Source organism: Pterocles gutturalis, unplaced genomic scaffold, assembly GCF_000699245.1.
Source record: "Pterocles gutturalis isolate BGI_N339 unplaced genomic scaffold, ASM69924v1 scaffold36439, whole genome shotgun sequence".
Taxonomy (NCBI): domain Eukaryota; kingdom Metazoa; phylum Chordata; class Aves; order Pterocliformes; family Pteroclidae; genus Pterocles; species Pterocles gutturalis.
In genome coordinates this window covers 35265-56468 of record NW_010129465.1, presented here as the reverse complement: position 1 = coordinate 56468, position 21204 = coordinate 35265, and the positions used below count along the sequence as shown (strand labels likewise).

The 21204-nt window shown below is 44.5% G+C and overlaps 1 protein-coding gene across 1 annotated transcript in view; it reads right to left on the bottom strand.

Annotated features, from left to right (window-relative positions):
* RUNX1 (runt-related transcription factor 1) overlaps positions 1-21204 on the bottom strand; it is a gene marked incomplete at its 5' end in the record, with an annotated part of 68827 nt that overhangs the window by 14367 nt on the left and 33256 nt on the right. The window contains one exon of the mRNA XM_010079952.1: positions 16483-16674. Coding sequence (XP_010078254.1) covers positions 16483-16674 — 192 coding nt within the window. The remainder of the gene's footprint in view (positions 1-16482; positions 16675-21204) is intronic.

Below are 21204 nucleotides of genomic sequence, written 5' to 3'. Positions count from 1 at the left end.
GTTGCTCCTGATGATGTGAACTAATCACTCCATATTAAAGTTCTTTAGCCTACAGATAAACAAAGAGTCCTCATCAATCTCTTCTTTTACACTTTCAGTGCTCCCTCCTCTTTTTTCAGCATGAAAGTAGTGTAAGAAAAAACCTACTCTCTGGAGCTTACAGTCATTTTATCCACCACAAAACACTGACCTTGACGTGGACTAATTAGGATTGCAATAGATTATTAATACAAGTGGGTAAGGTGGAGTTTTGTCAGTATGAAAGAGGCCTTTGAAGATAACAGCCATTTACACTTTCATGATCTCATCCCAAGTGCTCAGAAGAAAGCCTATAAACTAATAAAGTAGAATTCATCCAGGGGCACTCTGCACACACAGTGGAGTATCACCCTCCAAACTCTTATTCAGGATGGCAAATGAAATCTGCTTGGATTCTTTTAAATTCCAACACAAATCAGGATTAAAACAACTTCTGGTAATAAGCAGATCTCTGATGATCTAAAGGTACACTGGTTCATTTTATTGACTTAGAGAAAGTAAGTGACATATCAAATGCAACCTTCATACTTTAGCAACTGAGGTCACCTTGAGAAAAATGATACTGAGCCCAGTGGTACGAAACCTCTCCCCAGAGTACAGCTTTGATTTACAAGGTGAAGTAAGGTCTTCTTCATGTGAACATACATTTGTAAAGTCAGTTTAACTTAGAACGATGTGTGGAATTTTTTAAAAGTGGGTAACGAAGAAACCGTTGCTCATTATAGTGCTAAACCAAAACGGACTTGTTGAAAACTCTATTAAATGATCGGCTCCTCTAAACTGTCAAGCTGGTTTTGAGGAGATCTGCAAAACCGAAATGGAAAATGAGTCAAGCCCAGAAGTATGTGCTGAAAGCCCCAACTCACTGGGTTGTCAGGGGCATTCAGTCCAGAAATACATTTAAAATACCATTTAAGAAAAGCTTTGCTTCCTTTATGAAATCCTTTGGCACTTGCTGTGTAGCCCAGGAATGCAGTGTCCCGCTGTGCTGCGGCCATCACCGATTCCACCCAACCTATGGCACTGGCGGGTGACAGCGGGATGTCTCCCCTGACTTCTCCATGAATAGAGAAGCTGGAGGAGTACAGCTGGAGGAAGAAGGATTAAAAGGAAAGTAAAGACTCATTTCCTTGTTCAACCCTTCTCCACAGTCATGGGAGCAGGAGTGCTCAAGACATGCACTAGGTGCAGCTCAGCTTGCGTGTTCACACTGCTTGCCCTATTTAAATGTTATTCTGATTGATTTCAGAGGCTAGATCTAAATCTGAAGGGCAAAAGATACAGGTGAAACAAGTTTTGAAGTTAAAAGTGCTTCTCTCTTTAGTGCTACTGAAGACGTGAAGCAGAAGCTCAGCAAATCAACACATGCAGAAGCTGTTGCAGGGGTGAAGACCCTCGGCAGTCCTTCCAAAGCAAGGTGCCGAAAATGACACCTCTGAATAAGCAGGCGCAGGGCTTTGAACGTGCAGGGCTCAGACAGCAGGGCCCTGGACACACACTCCCCATCAGGGTGGTCGGGAAGGGGTCTGCCCCTAACAGGGAGGAAATGTCTGTGCCACCCATCAGGGCAGCGATGCCTGGAGGAGACCTGGGGGGAGACTGCTGATGCCCCAACTCCTGCATGCCTCCCTGTCCGTACTCCTGGAGCTCTTCCTGCGGGGGACCGGGACACCAGGCTGCTTAGAAATATGCACTGCGGCCCCAAATTTTGTGTACCTGTGTCCTGATCATAATTTCTGGTTTGCATTCAGATAGGTGCTACCAGAATGGGTGGAGTGAGGAATAACTGTGTTGAAAGAAAATTGTAATCCAGTATAGAAAAGAAGTGTCAACACATGTCAAATTTTGCAAAATGTCCCAGTGTGGAAGAAATAAAGTAATTCCCAGTATTAACCAACAAACAGCTGTTGTGCTGCCAGACTGAGGAAGATTTCTTTTTGGAACAGGAAATGTGTGATGTTTTATACAAATAACAGTTTTGTTTCACTTTCTGTATTTAACATCTTAAAAATTAACCTTTAATGTACTAAACACTTCTGAACAGCTTGAAAAGTCTAGTTTGCTGCTGTGACCTCTTTCCAAATTACACCCTGTGACTAGCCTGTCTGCTCAGAAATATAATGTAAAATTATTGTTCTCTGTTAGCGGGTACGAACCTATGAAACACTGACACATCAAAAACTTTTTGGAAACTTAGCTAACCACGGCTAAACAAAACTGAATGTGCTGAACTGAGCAGTTTTAGACAACTGTGGCATGGCCAGTAAGATCACAAGTCATTATTACAAGCCAACTGAACTTCTTCCCATTTAAGAAACTATCACAAAGATAAACATAATCATGATATGTAAGCAAATATTAAATAATTATTTAAGTAAGAGTAAGACCAAACAAAGGCATTTACATTTAATGTAAAAATCCAATGCGATGGCAAGAAACAAGGTTATTGTAGGTTATAGATTGTTGGCTTGGCCAGGGAAAGAAAAACTAAAGAAATGTCCCTAATTGAAATTTTTTTAATGTCTACATTTTCACAATTTTAAAAATTGGCAACATTTTGAAACAATTAATTTAAATGCAACCAAGAATTATATACTTGCTGTTGTTGTTTTGTAGTTGTTGATATTTTGGGACTGCCAGAGAAACAAAACAAAAACCCCCTTCATTTATTTGTGCAACTCTTTTAATCTGTTTAAATGAATATGCCATATTACTCAATTTTTCCCCAACGTGGTCCTAAAATGATGGCTTAGCTGCACTCACATTAGTCTCTCCTGCCAGTGAATATGAAATGGTTTATTCCCCAGCCTCCAGCAGCTCTTCCCCCATCCTCACACACTCATTTAGTCAGTCTGAACTTACAGATAAGCTGATGATGAGACATTAGAAGGCAAAACCAGACAATTACCTAGGCAAATGTTTGAAGGATTTGAGCCCTGCAGCAAAAATACTGTTTACTGAAGACTGAAAGAGCCATTTCTACTTAGTACAAGCCTGTGTGTCTGAACTCAGCAGTTCTGGATAGTGGCCACCAGTGGACCCAGAGCAAGGTTTATAGGTACAAGATAACATCACGCTCCTGTCTGCATTTCACCACCACAGGGCCTTTTTCTGTGTTCTTAAACAAAGGCATGCAAGTACCGACAGAAGTATACTTTGCCATCTGTCTTTATATTCACTCATTACACAGTTAATCATTTATTTTTATGCTGGAGACCACCCCAACAGGGCGCAAGGGCAGATCCTCAGCTGGCCTAGTTAGTAGAGCAAGGCCAGCTTTCGTTGGCTGAAGAGCTGTCTTTTGGTCTAATTCTGCACCTCTCAGATACAAGCAGGGTTGCTGTGCCTCATGCTCTCTTTTTTTTCCTTCCTATTTTCCTCCTCAAAAGATGTTTTAGGGCAAATAAAAGAGACTGCAGTAAGAGCCAAGATGAGGAGGAATGAGAAAACAACGCTGTGTTGCATTTCATGCGACTCCTCCCACCCTGCCTTCCATCTACCCACTCCCATCTGCACGGCCCTTGCGATGTGACCAGTGATGGCACTGGAAAAAAATGGAGGCCATCAGGCTAGAAAGTGTAGAAAAAGGACATGGGAAAGCTGCTGAACTGCACAACCACCCTTTCACCTGGACAGGTGGCTGCAGTCACTAACAGCACCGCAGCAGTTCTGCCAACTCAGGAAGCTCAGTTAGCCTTTGCTGATACATGGCAAACAGGTATGTGGAGACAATCTGGAAGGCCACTCTGCATTTTCAGGCTCTTTCAGCAGTAGGGAGTGAACTCCCACCCCAAGGAAATGCTCAGCCACATGCTTCCTGTCTGAGTTTGTGAAAAATTGTAATTAATATAGTAAATGGAAACAGCCCTGCATGGGACAGGTCTGCAGCCCCTGCCTCCCTCTGCAACACACTCTCAGCGGGAAGAAGGGCAGGAAAATGCTCTAAAATATTACGGTTTCCAGAGGATGCACATCTGAGACACCTGTGCAACAGAACCAGAGGAAGAAGAGTGGATGAAAGGAGACCACAAGGGCAAAGATGGATGACCAAGACAAAAATCAGCCTCCTGCCTTCAACTCGGGAGTGAATGGTATCTGGAGCCAGGCTGATCCTCCACACAGGCTGAGCTGCTTCAGTGCCAGGAAGCAGAGGATCTTAGCCAGGCTGGCATCCGAGCCCAGCACCTTTCAAAACCTGTGAGATCTCAAGAAACGGCCCCAAAATTCTTGGTAAATGGCACAGGTGCACACTGATAAGAAGCTATTAATAGAGACAACCCAGCTGGAGGTAAACTTTCCACTAAGAGTGTGACAAACTAGGTGCCTATCTCCCATGCTTAATCCAACAGGCATGGTCCTACAAAGTAAATCCTTGGAGACTAAGCCTTAGTCACATTTAACTGCCAGGATTAAGCTATACTTTCCATAAGCACTCCACTGGCTTTGTTTTGTAGATATATTTTCACAAAAGGAAAGAAGGGCATGCTGCATCAAGGCATGGAGAACATGTCTTGTGAGGAGACAGCATTTCCTCAGTTCTCCCTTTCTTTTTTTTTCCTTCTTCTTCAAATGTGAAAAATAAGATGCATGACAGCCTTTGGTGGAGATGTGTGCAACAAGGCCTTCATTGTCTCAGACAGGTGTGAGATTGGAATTGATTCAGCGCCAACAACCCCAGTATCAGAGCCAGCTCTGTGAGCTGAAAACATACACCAACCATCCAGTAATACCACTGCAGCCAGCCAGAGACTCAACAATTTAAGGCTTAACACACACACAACATAAATCAGATGAGGATGTACCAGCCAACCGTCAGCTTCTTGGGCAGATGCCTGCAGACCGTCTGTGCAGATCAGACCTTGCCTGTTTCAGTTATTGGAAACTTTTTTTTTTTTTCTTCACATAAAGATGAGAGGCTGGGTGGAGCAGCTAGCTCAGACACATTTACATTTGCCCTATCTTGCCCCAACAGCCCTCCTTTGCTTGCTGTTTGGAGGCAGTCCTTCTTGTAAAGTCACTTTATTCCAAGTGCAGGAGGGAAAGAATTACATCTTGGGGAAATGTTTAATGTACAAATACAAAAATCACATGGACACGCACTCAGTATGCACCACCCTCATGAAACAAAACCGTTCCCTTCCATGGGAGTTTAGGAGGCTCTGAACATGATCAAACAAGCACAAGAATTAGTACAGCTGTTTTTCTTTTTTTATTATTTTTTTTTTCCCCTGCGTGGATATATTTCCTTCACTTTTCCAGGAAAACCTGTTTTCACACTCTCTCCTCTCTGCCTTTACTTCTCTCACCTGCTTCAACATAGTCCCTGCTCTGTGTCTGGCCACGTTAGTCACCCCAGTGAGGGCAAGAGCAGGCCACCCATTCCTCCCCCAGGCTCTGTCACGTGCAGGGAGAGCTCCCATGTGGCACCCACCACCCTGGGCTCAGTCACCCACAGGTGACCCACAGACATGCTAGTGACAGCCAGGCCCTCCACTGTGCCTGAGGCATCTGGTGAACCCCACTCCACCTGGTTTCCCCCTATACCCCGGATACCCAGTTTTAGCTGCCCAAGCCCTTTTCCCTCCTCCTGCTCCTCCGTCCTGGGGCAGCACAGGGGGCTCTTGCATTTCATAGCATAGATGGGCAGCACTCATGGTCCCTTGCTGAGCCAAAGGGGGACCAGCAGGACCCTTCCCTGGTCCAGGGCTGGCTGCTGCAGGTCCCAGGCTGCCAGCTGGCTGCTGCATCCACCTGTGGGGCTCATCTGCTGGCCGGGCAATGGGAGAAGGCTTACGAGGGTGGAGGCTGGGGAGTGCCATCAGCATGAGAGCCTGGCACAAACACCCAGGTATGTGCTTAAAAGCTGAAGGCAGCTGACAAGAGAGCTTTTACAAAAAGCATTTGCAGAGGAAGGGTAAAAATGACAATACGCTAGTGATCTGATTGTATCTAGGTGAGAATTATTTGGCCAATCTTGGTTTACACTTTCTTGAAACATCTCCCTCCCTTTTGTGTGGTTGCTTTTCAAGTTAACACAAGTGTTCACTTTTATAATGTTCGGCAGAGCAGAACTGTTTTCTAGTGGATATTTTCCCCCATGAACTAATTAATACTGAGTTTGAATTTGCAAATGTTTTTGCATGTAAAATTGCTCATGTATATGTAGGTCTCGAGGATATCAAAAAGACTATTCTTCTGAGCAGTTATTCACGTGCTTTACTGCAGAATGAGGATCAGCATTTGGAATTGGGATTTTTAAATTAAATATACATCAGTAACCTTATTCAATGAGAACTGGAATAATCATAAATGTTATGCTTGCACAGCTAGCTGTAAGTCATCATTAGACTAATAAAACAAAGCATTGCTTCTGACAAAACACTGCCTTTCCTACAGGCCAAAGGATGTAGCAGTTTACAGCAACTTCTCTGAATACTGGAAACTTATCAATGAATAATGCAGCGAATACACAACCTTTTACTATACAAACGATTTTTGGTTTCATTGATTTTTTTTTTTTTTTTTTGTGTGTGTGGTAATAATCACCTGAATTTCATCTGCAAGAAGCTAAGGGAACCTAGACTGGCTAAGTCATATCTAAAAGCTCTGATAATTGTAATTATTAAAAAATGCAGAGGGTGCAAACTACAATGGTTTATATTCTAAAGTGTGCCTAGTGATCCAGTTCCATTTTTGGGTACCTAGTTAAAGACATTCAAAGCATCTCTTTTTGCAGAAATCCAGGCTCCTTAAAAGTGCCTGGAGTGGAGCACCAAAACCTGGAAGCTCTCAGAACTGCCAGTGTTGAACTGAGTATCTTGACCAACACAGATAAACCAAGTGAACCTCTGAAACAGATCTAGGCATTTACTTTTGGAAATCAAGCTGACACTGACAGCAAAAACACTTTTTTTTTTTTTTTAATGGATCTATTTCCTATGCTTTTGTTTTACAATGCTTTTAAGTGAACAGATGTATAAATAGAATGACAATGGTCAGATGGAGACGATTGTCTACCTGACTATATAATGTGCTCTTCCCCACATAATTGATTGTTCTACTGAGCACGTCCAAGCCCATAGTTCTTTGCATGTGAACAATCTCCATTTACAGGGGTCATAATATACTAAATACACAGGGAAAACATATAAATAAATTTGCTAAGGGTGTACCGTGTACTCAGTCATGTACAAGGAGCCCTGTGAACCCTCTAACCGTGTGGCATCATTAGAGAAGATCTGCTTGATGCAACATCTTGTTAAAGGCATGGCAGCAGAAGAGATGAGGGCATGCCTGCACTTCATGCTTCTAAAGGAGCCCCCTACCCCAGGGATAAACCCCACTGGTGGAGAAAGCAGAGACCGTGCCAGTCCCCCTGAAGGCAAAGCCCCTTGGCTGCTATGAGCACTGGTAGCTGCTGCAGCCTCCTGTGGAGCTAGAGGGCTTGATTTTACTCCATCCAAATCTCACCGTCTGCACCAACCCAGACCATGCGGGCTCTGTATACTGGGGTGGGGTTTTTACCTCAAAAACAAACATTTGAACACTAACTTGTGTGCTAGTCTCCTCGTTTCCTCCTTCTTTTTTGTCTAGGTGGCAAACAGAAAGGAAGGGAGCCTGTGGTCACTCCTCTCTAGACTCTCAGCATTTCAAGTTTGGAGAGGCTCAGTTCAGTATTTGAGGGAAAAGGATACATTAAATTACAAAATCAAAGTGGTATCTTCTGGCACATGGGCAGCACCAGCTGAATAATAAGCTGGTTTCAATGGGTATTTGTTTTTAGGGTAAGGAGCTCTTATTTATTTTTTGTTTATTTTATTTACCATGGAATGTAATTTGAGCTGTGGTATCAAAACATGTTGTGTTCTGCCAAGAGGGGATTAAAGAGGAGAATGCTATGGAAAGAAACTGGGTTTGTCAGTAAAGCACTGAGAGATTTTATTTACCGGAGTTTTGCAATCAGCACTTTTAATCCTCTTCACAATTGGGCTATTCAAAGGTGAAGCATATGCTTTAAGGGCTGGTGAGGAATAACCCCAAAACCAAGGAGTAGCTCCCTCAAATGCTGAAATGCTATCAAACACAGGGCCACCGCGTTGCCATCCAAAGTCTGGGACGGTGGGAGCACCTGCCTTGGGGCAGGCAGAGATATTTTCCTTTGACATGTCTAGCACACCAATGCCACGGGTGAGATTTAGTGCCAGACAAGAGAGGTGGTGAGCCAGGATAAGGTGTTTCCCATGGAGAAGTAAGAGAGCCCAGTGACCCAGCTAATCTCAACAGCAGATAGAGATGCCCCCTGAGGTACAGTGCATTTAAGCTGCCATCCTGAAAGATGCTGAGCCTTCTCAGTTGCCCCAGAAACGAGGAGGAGAGAAGAGCAGGCAGAGGCTCCACCTCGGAGGGCTGACTCCAGCACTGCTGTACCACGAGAGAGCTAAAGGAGTAAGAAGTGAACCTGAGTACTTCAGTATTTTCTCTGGTGATCACAGTGACCGCCAAGAGCACTAACACTAGGCTGACAGCATTAATGCAGGCACAAGATTCCGACATTGGATCATAGAGCAGATCCACTTTTGCAATGACATGAAGGAGAACGGGCTTTGGCATACTGAGCCGAAGATGAGAAAACAAAACAAAACAGAGAGGATCGCCATGCAAGTTAAAAACAGAAAGGGTGATACTTGTCCCTACCTGCAAGCTCTTTTTGTCTTAGCAGTATCCATCAGCTCGATGTTGTTATCGTGTGGTAAGAGACGTGGACTGATTAATGAAAAATAAAACTGTGTCTGGACACAAGCTGACAAATTTTATAGGTGCCTAAAGATTCATCTAGAGGGATTTCCAAAGGTGTCTCTGGAGCTGTCACTGATTTCTCTGGGGCTTAGATGTTTGGGCACTGTCAAAAAATACTGCTAATGTGTCTTTCTGGCGCGCTGAGTTTTCCTCAATACTTTGTTAAAAATCAAGCTCTGAATGGCTTGCCGAAAGATATACAGAATGACTTTGACAAAACTTGGAATAAAACACAGGGCTCTAAGCTCCTCAATTGCTGCTTTAAAACCAAGATTTCTTTTTCTTCAGTTAAAGTCATCTTTTAGAATGCTCCACACAGAGGACAAAAGAAAAAAAAAAACAAAAACAAAAGGAAAATTTGTGTAAGTGGAGATGTTGCTCAGGGACTGAGAACATATTTGTTGCCTTATCTACTGCTTTTTTAACATCAGGAAGTGCCAAGCAATTGGAATATGAAGATTGGTATCTTAAATATATCGACACTTGGAAATCTTCTGGATTAAACACCATTACATAAGTCTTTCCATTAGTGCCTTAAGTTGATGAAAAAACTAAATAATTTCAAGCCCTTTTTTTTTCTAGAGCTGAATGTGAGGAGGCACGGGAGGCTCTTGAGCAAGGCTTATGCCCCGGAGCTGGGTGTGCTGCCTGCAACGCGGGCAGGTGTTGAGGAACTGGCTTCCTCACCTCACTATGCCCTGAGTGGGAACAGATGGAGGAGGCACAAATCTGTGGCTGAAGGGGATGAATCCTCGAGGTACACGGAGGGGGTGGCAGGACGGATTCCTGCCACCCTCAAATGGGAAAAGCCTTCCCCTTAGCAGGCAAAGGGCAAGGTCTCCAGCACAAGTGCTGGAGAGGCGGCTGAGCTTGCGTCTCAGGTGGGATTTGTACAGAGAACCGCTGTAGACCTGGGGCTCCAAGTGGGAGTAAGGAGTGCACCAGGAGTTTGCAGACAGAGGTTTTATCTTGTCACTGAGATCCAACAGAGCAAAGAGTTGAGAAGATCCCTGAGCCTCCTCCTGGCCTGTCCTGGAGAAAGAAATATTCCTTGTTTCACCTCGGTGAAGCCACAGGTGCAGAGAATTATTTGAATGGAAGAAAATTTGGGCCCTGGGAGCATCTCGTGTGCCCTGCAGCCCAGCCAAATCTTGTGTTCTGCCCTTACATAACATCACAAGATCCATCTTAAATTACGTCTTGATGACTCTAATAGCCCCCTGGAAGGTTGCCAGGGCTGCTCTGATACCTAGGAACCATCTTCTTATTTCCAGCCTAAATTAATTGATGGTCAGTTTACAGAATAACCACTTGTTCTTGAGCCAACACTGTCCTTCACTGAAAATGGTTCTCCTCCCTCCCCGGTGTTGAACCTCTCTGCTGTGTTTATGACTGTAATTACCTTCCTTCTCAGCCTCTGTTTCCGCACGCTGAATAAAACCAGCTCTGATAACTTCTTTTTTAAAGTAAGGTCTTTATTACTCTTATCATACTAACATCCCATCTTTGCACCGCTGCTACTTGAATTAATTTTTCTTGAACACTGGATGACCATTACTTCATCTGGACCTCAGAGGAGATTTTTCTAAAACTATCTATACTGCTATTAATACAGTGTCCCACCTATGATATCTCAAAATGGCAAAACCGGTGGCACACTCCTGGCAGGGAAGGAGGGAAGAGAGGAGAGATCTAACACTAGACAGAGGGAATTCCTCAGGGCTGCTCTCATTCCTGGGCTACTGCTGGGTATCACCACCCCTCTCGTGTGTCACAGCACAACCACCCCTGCAGATAAGCAAAGTGATAACGTGTGATGGTAACAAAATTTTATCCCTGTCAAAATTAGTATTTGGAGAGGATCCAAATGGTGTTACGGACTTTACAAATCAAATGGATGACAAGCCTCTTGCCGTAGGGACCCTATTTCCACGTGGGATGAAATGACTGAGTGAAAAACAATGTTGAGAGCTGGAGCCAAGAAAAAATGGACACTATGAAGCTGCAGGTTATTTAGTTATATTACGCACATCTTGTGTATATCTTTACAAGACTGATATTTTCTAGTCTATATAATATATTCTGTATATACTATAACCTCACAAACATTCTCCAAGATACAAATATGGAGGGTGTTAGTTTCACAGCAGAATAAGAAGTCTTACTTGGCCAGAAATGCTACACAACTTACTTTTGTGCTTTTGCAGATCGCAAGAGTCACATTTCTGATACTCCCTTTTAGTTTATGCTTTAGAGCAAACTTTGTAAGACATGCTCCAATTTGGTTGACACAAGTAACTCTGGACAAAAACAGGAGCACCTGTGCCAGCAGAGCTACAGGATGGATTCAGACACCCTTAAACAGGAGGTTTATATACATTTGTTAGAAGGGGGTGTGAAAAAGGAAAGATTTTTCCCCAGAGTGGACTGCTATTAGACTGAGTGCAAGAAGAATTGTTTTGCTTATGCTAATCCAGTTCACATGCTCATGTGCTCATCTCTTTGGATGCAAGCTCGTTTATGACATGATAAATAGACAGCAGGGAGAGTCTGCTGCTAATGATACCGTACCCCTTAAAAAGAAAAACTGAGGCATTACTCATGGCATTATATAAAAGTATTATCTGCTGAGTAATAACTGCAAATCAAAGAAACATACTGTACTTCCAGTAAAAAGAAATTTCCCCCTATAAAATGCCCTTTTTGATACAGCAAGTTGGAACACTTCCAGCTAAACAGATTTGGTTTGCAAAATATTTTGGGAAAACATCACAATTTCAATAAACTTCCTGCAACCTCCTGGTGGCTGTGGCACTCAAGCTCTGGGTCCATGCCACTGGGATGGCTTCACGTCCTTCCTTTTTCCCCACGCAGGAGCTATGTGGTGGCTACTGGCCTTGAAAGGAGGAGAAAGGAGAAAGAGCATCTCTCCCCCTCAGCTGGAGTGGGCTCCCAGCGCGCATTCGGCACGTTGGCCACCCACCCCAGGAGACGGGCAATAGAAGGGAGCTCCGTCAAAGGGGATCTCCCCTGGCTGCTAGCAAAACATTAGCGACCTGGCTTGCAGTGGAGAAACTGTACTCCAGGGCTGGGGAGGAGGGCTCCCACACATCCAGAAGAAGCGCTGGGGCCGGGGAGCTTGGCAGCCCCAGCTGCACTGATTGGAAATGATGCACCCGCTGCCAGCTCCTGTGCTGCCCACGCTGCCTGCGCTGCCCACGCTGCCCGTGCTGCCTGCTGTCGGGCTGGCGCGACTCACCCCCCACTACTCTGGCGGCTGGGGGGAGACAGGAGTGACGCCGATAGGATGGGTGCCAAGTGCAGGCAGCACTTGCTCAACATGCCGGGGAGTGTATTTTGGGATGGAGAGGTCAGGTGGTTAATCAAGTGGAAACGGGATGATACGCCATTAAAGCATTATGTACTCGCTCTACAAGCGCGCCGGGTTAAGGAAAGACAGGGAGACGCAGATGTGTCCAAAAAGAACGTAAAAATATCGGCATTTAGAGTATTGCACAACGGAAGGAGTTGGCGAGTCCTGAATCTTGAGAGTCTGTTTATATGTTTTGGCAGGGAATTACGAGCACATCAATCTGGATTCTCAGAAGCGCCTAAAAACTGCCTTTTGCAGCTGCAAAAAGCGGAGGCAGAATGACAGCCCCACCACAGCCCACTCTGCAACGCTGCCCTGTGAACATTTCTAAGTCTATTAACCTACAGCCTATCAAGCAGATTTAAAAGTGGAAATATTAAAAATCAGGGCAGTATACAGCCATAGTAGGAACAAAGCCATTTTAATTCCCCGGGCTTAAACGCTGCCCTTGACTCCACTCCTGTGTTTCACTGGTTCATGGGAACCCTGATAAACTTGGGCTGTTTTTGGTGGAATGAGATTACGATAGCAGGGACCTTGAAATGTCTCTTAAACAAAGCGTATTGCACCTGGAGGAAGACAAAAGGCAGGCTTGTAACAAAATAATCTCTCAGTCATTATGTTTCTTGCTGATTCAAAGAGCTGATCTTTTAAATAATCTCTCTTGCATTGCTATCGGTGCTAACTCTGCTGCTTCACTTAAAGATCTGTCAGCAATTTTATTACAGCCTCTTGTTTCCAGGGATGTTAGTCTTGGTCTTAAAAATGTGGTCCCAGCTGAAACTTAACATATAATCTTACAAAATTTAAAAAAAACAATGCAAAAAAAAAGGGAGCAAGCAAACTCAGGTATTTTTAAGGCTATAAAACCATAAAAAGAACCAGAAGCATGTAGCTTTAAGTGATTACAGTGATTATTTGTTTTCCCTAGACAGGAGAAATAGCTTTATTTTATTTATTTTTTTAACCTATGGGCAATTAATAAATCACCGGTTGGAAACACTGTTTGGGCTAATTTAACAAAAAAATGAAGTTACTTTATTGCATGTGTTTTTGGATGATATTCTTAAACTCGCTAGTTAGAAATTTATTTATGCAATTTATTAACTCAACATTAATGTCTCCAAAAGAATACCTTCTTGGTCATATGATTTACACACTTAAAATATTTCTATTTGCCCTGAAAAAAATGATACTGTAAAGGAACCATGTAAATCTGCATTTATGTAAAACTCTTGAACTACAGATCTACCTACTCTGGCTAACATTAACCACTGTAAAATCAGTAACTACCTATTTACTATCTGGTTCAGGTGGGTGTTAGAAGAAACTCAACCACAACATATAGATAGATAGAGTTATAATACATAAAGACTTAAATGTTCATCAATAATCTCACCTAAACTTTCCTTAACAATACCCCAGCACAGCTCACATTTTTGTTTCCCCTCCGAAGGAAGGGGTGAGTTAAGGTTGAAGCACTGGCCAGGTTTGGAGATTTAACTGGATTTCATTACTCTGAGCGTGTAGGTCAAACCCTTTGACATTATATACTTGGTACTGGCACAAAGTAATCTTTCAAGTTAAACCATGTGTGATGTGGTGGAAGCTTTTTCTCCCCTTCTGTTCCCCTTTGGTCTGTGAATTGGCTATGGTTAGATCTTTTAAATGAACAGGTGTACTTTCTCCCTCCTGTGATATGAAAGAAGCATAAAACTCGATTATAGCAATTTATGGTCTCTTAACTTGCTTGGACTTGTATCCATGACACAGGTAGCTTTATGCTCAAATTCAAGACTTGGTAAAATAGGAAGTTAAAATTAACCTCAATCCTTTTATAGATTAAAACCTCAACAAATAAACAGTGGTTTAGTGGCATGGCAACCTGCCCCTTTAAATCTAAGAACTAGTCTGAGATGTCTATTTTGAGTTAGTTTTGTTTTTTAAAAAAAGATAATTGGACTTGGATGAATAGAGGAGTAGCCTGTGATTCACACTGGTGTGAGCTAAAGCAAAGTTTATGGTACTACTTGGAAGTTAGCAATGTATGGGATATTATGCCTTATTTTACACCTGCATAAAAAGCACTCTGTTCTCAGTAAGAGAGCTTCAACAGAAGTGTTTCAGGATGCAAAGATGTACACATAGGCATAGTAATGCTATGGAGATGGTCAGAAGTGTTTTGTTTTGGGGGGCCTACATTCTGAAATGCAGCGCTTTTGATTAAAAAATATAAAAATGAAAACATTTTTTTGGACATCAGCCCGAAAAAAATCATCCTTTGAACAGTGAGGAAAAAATGATGATGCTGAAGCTTGTTTCCACCCTAGCCCTATTCCCCTGCTGTGACAGCGTGACCCTGAAAAGACAAGCCCTAGAAATTAAAAGGTATCTGCAGCAGACACAGTCCCAAATGAGGGAGGCTTCGGTTTGGGGCTTATTTCACTGGTAGCGACTGCAAGCCTCAACAAGTTGCTCAATGGATAACACACACATTTTGGAGGCAGAGGGAACGGGGAACCAGGAGAAAGCAGCCCGATAGTTGAAGAGGAGGGTATCAATGAGGTGTAATTAGCAGTTCACTTGCTACCATTTTCTGAGCTACATCCACAGGTGAAACACATTAAAATCTTGTTTGCAAAGAGCAATGCAGGGCAAGGTACTAAAACTATTTCTGGAGAGAGCAGCTGAATCCCTGTCTGAGTGTGAAAAGCCTATGGCTCTAAAGTCGTATAAGTGAGAGACTTTCACAGGGAACAAGGGAAGAGGGATACTCAACGTTAAACCCGATACTCTGCTAAGCATATAGTGTTCCCAAGAAGCTGAAGAATGCAAGCCTGCAACTGATACCGCCACTCCTGTAGCCGCTGCCTGCTGAGTAGCCATAATAATATGTGTGTTTTCTTTTATAGGAACGGAGCTGTGCACAGGAGAAACGCACATGGTTTTGCTCTGAGAATCAGAAAACTAAGTGAGGGGACTGCCAGGGGTTGGGAGAGGTGCAGGATTGGATCCTTTGCCTGAGCTGACCTGGCACGTCTCCAGGGATGGAAGGAGCTGGGTGGTCCTTCCAACTGTCTTTTTGCCCGCCTCTTTCTACAGTACGGCACATAACAATGTGTTGATTTATTTCCCATGCTTCTCAAAAATGCCTGCTCCTGCTCACAGCGTAGTCAACGGCAGATTTGCAGTAGATTTCACTAAGCCAAAGGCCTTCCTAGCCCAGGGAATAAAAGGATGTAACAAGCATTTGGAATAACCCCTTCTATGTGCAACAAAGAGCAGGTTTTAAAAACAAATGCCAAAGAAACCCTTATTCTGATTCGTGGTAACTATTTCTCCCCAAGCCCCCAGCAGAGCGCCTTGACTAAAGCCATTTCATTCTGTCTGGAAGAAGAGGGGAAAACTCCATGAGGAACAGAGCTTGCTAAAACTAATACTGTCCCTTACTCTCCTCTTCAGTGCATCTCACTATGAACCTGTGTTTTGACACACATTTTGCAAAACCACGTATGAGCTGATGGTGTACTAGCCTGAATCACCGTGCACCCAGTTCCAGCTGATCCCAAGGATGGAGTTGGTTTTAGCAGGGACAGACTCAACTCTTGTGGTAGCAGATAAGATGTCAGGCTAGATGACTTGGTTTCATTGGCATCATCTGAGCCTGAGCCTCAGAGAAAGTCAGACTCCTGAGTCATCATTTTGAAAGTTTTTCTTTGAACAAAACCCACTGGATAACCACCAGCCACAGAAATACACTCAAACCAGCCTGCCCATATTAATGTTGTCTTCAGGGGACAAATCGCTTGAAGAAGCTTTCTTTGCTGCCACCTTCCTGGGAAACATCAAAGCGAGGCATTGACGGTATTTCTGTCTAATTCAAGCACACAATGTAACTGATAAATATCCCTCGGGAAATACACCTACACATAGAAAAAAGCCTTGCATAATGTATCTTTGCAAGAAAACAACGGCTTTCAAGATGTTACAGCTCCAGCATAGGTGAGGTTGACAAACTCTGACACCAGGTTGACTGTACTGACACCAGGAAGACAAGACAGTATGGACCCCTTAAAATCTGTCAAGTCTTTAGAAATACAGACATGTTAGGAAGCACCTCCTTTCACTCATTAAAGGCTCTCACTCATTAAAGGCGGCCAAGTAGATTCCAGAAGAGAGGGAGGGATGAGGGGGCAGCGCCCACAAACCCCTGTGCTCTGCAGGCTGGTGGGGTGGAGGTGGGCGAGCGGGGGGGGAGGATTTCAGGTACTTACCCTGAATCTGACTCTGAGGCTGAGGGTTAAAAGCAGTGGTGTGGTTCAAGGAGGCTCGTGGGTTGGGTGTGGGGGCTGGGTGGTGTGGGCTGACCCTCATGGCTGTACGACGCAACTGCTCCAGTTCACTCAGGCGCTCTGAAAAGGACAAGCTCCCAGGCTTTGTCTGCTCATCTATTTTCTGACGATGTCCTATTGTGGAAGGGGGGGGGAAAAAGATCAGAAAATCTCACTGATACATGAAGTCTGTTGACTTTTTTTCTTTTTAAAAAAATTTTTCTTTTTTTTTTTTTTTAAACCCCTCATCCACTGGCAAAGGACCTAACCAGCTAGTGGCCATCTGAAATTAAAGTGAAACAACCTCTCTGCAAGCACAGGAGACACAAACCAGTCATGCATCGTAACCATACTGTGGGGCAGCCTGAGACATGACCTATTCTGAAGAACCATATCCATTGAAAATTGCAGTGCCTTCTTACACCTCTCACTGAGAAAGGATGCATTTTTAAAGGAACGATGGTCTACTGGGATGAATTACGGGAGGAAACTTCTAATGGCCCCAGTGCTAAACCTGCACTGGAGTAGCTCATCAAAAATTCAGTCCCAGATTGTCATAGGGTACCATAATTAGACAAGGACTATGGGGCTATAAAATAGCAAACCCAAACAAATCTCATTTTTGGATCCTTTAGGAATGGATTTACAGACAGAAACAGGATAGAAACAAACACCAGAAGCTGGCAGAATTGAAACTGCAGGGTAATGAAGTCTGTCTTAGTGGCATCGGGAGCTTCCAAAACGTGAGGTCCCACCACACATCTGGGTATAAGAGAGTGGATGCTGACATTACAGCACGGGCCAGTGCACACTGGACTTGGCCACGGCCACATGGGATTTAGGGGGTCCATCCAGCACTCCCCAGGGCAGCCCCTGGAGCATAGTCCCCACACGGCTCTGGTGCTGCGGCCCCACGGGGCTGGGATGGAGCATGGAAGACACCGGAAAGGCCCAGCTCCAGCACAGCGTAGGAGCACACCCAGATTCAGGTGGAAGGGCAGAGACATATCTCATCACAGGCAGGACTGGTTTCAAGATAAGCCTTAGCTCACTGCAGCAAGCAGTATGCAAGGACTAAGGACTAATGCATTTCTAACTGTTGCCTGTGGATACTCTCTGCTCTGAGGTCCTTTGTGTGTCAACCTGTAACCACCAAGACTGCACACAGAGCATACAAGAGGGACATCTTGTCTGCTGGAGCACTTGCTCTCCAGGAGGCATGATGAAAGCACAAATATTAAATCCTCCTTCCACCCTCTTAAGAGTTAACCCATTGCCATGACTTTGCAAACCACTTTTGTGTCCATTGGTTTCCAGCCCTATGAGATATCCTTCAAAAGTGAGGTATCTTATCCTGGAAGGCTGCAGGTCACTACACTTTGGGGCTGAAATGTAAACCTCCCTAGCAGATTTGTGTTTGGTGAAATGTCTGAAATGGGATGATTCAGCCCTGTTCCTAACCAGGTGGAGTCAAAACTTTCCCTTGTAATTTCCCCCCCCCATCCCCAAAAGGACTTTTTCTTCTTAAAGATGACAGAAAACAGCCCTTCAGCAGAAAGCCCAAAAGCAGACTGTCTCTGGCACATAAGTTGTCCTTTCAAAGATGCTGTCTCCAAATGGAGGGCAAGATACTGACTGCAATGGGACTGTGAGACCAGTGACTGTGACCCCACCTGTATTTAGTCAATGGAGTAGGATCTCCAGCTCCAAAAACGTAATTTTTGTACCTTCTCCTTGGGGACCTTCTTGTGGAGCTGTGGATGTCATTGTCCCTCCTTTTCCCACAAACCCAATCCCATTTCTGCACTTTGTATTTGTCTCAGGAAATCATAGAATCATAGAATCACAGAATGGTTTGGGTTGGAAGGCACCTAAGAGATCATCAAGTTCCAACCCCCCTGCCATGGGCAGGGACACCTCCCACTAGCCCAGGTTGCTCAAAGCCTCATCCAGCCTGGCCTTGAACACCTCCAGGGACGGGGCATCCACAGCTTCTCTGGGCAACCTGTGCCAGTGCCTCACCACCCTCACAGTAAAGGATTTCTTCCTAATATCTAGTCTAAATCTACCCTCTTTCAGCTTAAAACTGTTACCCCTCATCCTCACGAATCTTTGTGGCTTATCCTTTCCCCTTCTTCCCATAGGACCCTGTTACCCCAATGGTAATGCATGTCAAATATCTAGACCAGAGGCCAAACATGTTTTTGCTACCCATTCCCTTGAAGAAGGTGGCATTATCCTTGGTTTCTGCTGAACACCACAGTTTGCTGTCTATCTGCTCACAAGAGTTGCCTTCTGCAGCTTTCTTTACATCTCCATCCTCCCGCAAGGAGGTGGCCAGTGCTGTTCCTATGGTGAGTCCTCTCAACTCACGGCTGCAGCAGTGAAGTAGACTGGCACAAAGCTCCTGAAAATAACCCACCGTGCCCTATTCCACACAACCCTGTAGGATTTAATACATAAACATTCATAAACATACAGCTTCTAATTTTGAATATCTGTGAATAAGCAGCAAAAGATCTCTGAAGAGCTCTGTCCATCCCTCACTCTACAGAGTGCTCTTTCAAGCCACTCTAACAGCTCAATCAAGACACAGGATCATTTCATGCACTGAAAGGAAAACGTGCATTTAAAAGCAGTTCCCAGTAGCTGCATTTCTGAAATTAAATTTTATAGCTTGTATTATGGTTCCAAATCTCAGTGGCTTGGCATTTCTTCCTGTTGCCAGGCCCTTTGGCACAGCTTGAACTGTCTCAGATTCCACACTGTGCTGTAAATTATCCCAAGGGAGGGGGGGGAAGGAATTAAAATGTAAAAATACATATTATATAGTAGTGGTTTCATCATTAAAGAGACCCATTAGGACTTCCAAAAAAAAAAAAAAAAAAAAGGACAAACAAAGAAAGATGAAAAAGACTTTTATCTGACATTCTCACTGGTGAAGAGCAAATGCTTCATTTGTCAGCAGTGCAAGCTGGATGCTGCCTCAAGCCTTGAGCTCCTGACCCTGGGCTTGAATGCAAACATGCGGAGTCATACAAGATGTGTAAAATACCTCATACATTTGGATTATTTTAAGCTTCAGCAGGCTGAACCCAGGGCTTGCAGAGCCAAGAGCCAGGTCCTTCCAAATCCATCCCCCTTGATGTAATTTATTCCTAATTTCAAATTCCGCTGAGACATCTTCTGCTTTTAAGTGAGCACACCAACGCCAAGTCTGAGCCCCTGCTACCCTACCTTCTCCTCCCTCCCTGGTGCTGCCCTCCCGGCATCTGAAGTTTTGCCTGCCTGGCACGAAACCAAGCGTCCCAGCAGCGCAAGCCCGTGTGCCAGCAGCCTCGGACGGAGGTGAGCGGTTCCTCTGAAGCCAACAGGACAAGGGCTGCATTAAGGCTGTGGAGGCAGGAATTAACTTTCCTGCTTTGAATCTAGCTCAGGCACTAAATTTGTGTCGAGCTAGCACATGACGCTGGGCAGAGCAGACAAACCTGAGCTCTCTCTGAACAAACCAGTGAGCAGGCGGCGAGCAGGTCAGATTAACCCAGGCACAGCATCCTCCTGGGGTCACCCTGGGGCACCCTGTTCCCATACCAGCTCCCTCCATGCTGATGGGAGTATCAATGCTCGTCTTTGCACTGCGCATCTACTGAGTGAAACTCCTGGACCCCTCCACCCAGCCCTGCTCTGCCCCAGATCAACCTGCTGAATTCTGGGCGTTGAAGGGGGGTGTCTCAGCTGGCAGCTTCCTGCATGGGGCCTCCTCTGTAGCCTGGGGGTACTAGCAGGGCATCAGCACATCCGAGATCTGCTTCATTCCTCCGGCTTGTGGAAATCCCACTTGTGTCAATGCATTTGGGTATGAAAGACCAGCTCCAGCAATCTCCTTCTGAAGGGAACTCTGCTGTTGTTTTCACCCATATACTGTAATTTTTGGTAGGACCTACCGAAAATCAGTGCCAGGCAAGTGTCACCTCAAGATGTAGCTCCAAACATGGCTCTTTATTTTTTTCCCCTAAATCAGAAGAGCTATTTAACCTTTTCTCCCTTGCTGACTGCTGCAGTTAGCAGCACAAAACCTGTTTTGCATGAAGGTCTGCAGCAGGAAAGTAAAGAACTGTGTCAGAAAAATGTAACAAATATAAATGGTTTTCCCAAGCCACTATAAATGTACAGGCAGAGCTTTGCTAGGGTGACTTGTATTTTTGTGTTTATTACCTTTACTTTGAAGTTACCCTCTAAACACCTTGCTTAAAGAGCTGGCAAGTTATCCTCAGTTCACCCCTGTAAAGCCCAGGACTATTATTATCCCCCTTTTATAGCTGGAAAACCAAATGACAGAGAAACAAGGTGACTTGCCCATAGTCGGGCAGTGACCCTGTGGCAGACGCTCGCCTCCCAGCTCAGCATAGTGACCACAAGCCCAGGCTTCCCCTTCGCAGGAGAGCAGCGTGATACCGCATGAAAAAGAGCAGCAGGAAGGCACTTGGAAACTGGTGTGGCTCTGCTGAGCCAGCAGTTTGGCCACGAGGATCTGCCACTTTTGCAAATCGGAGAGGACTTTATGGCAGTCAGTCAAACATCCACCTGTTGAATGAAGAAGACCTTGGCCCAAAGCTTGCAGAGCCACATGAGAGAGCTTGTCACAAGACGGCACTGCTGTCCTCT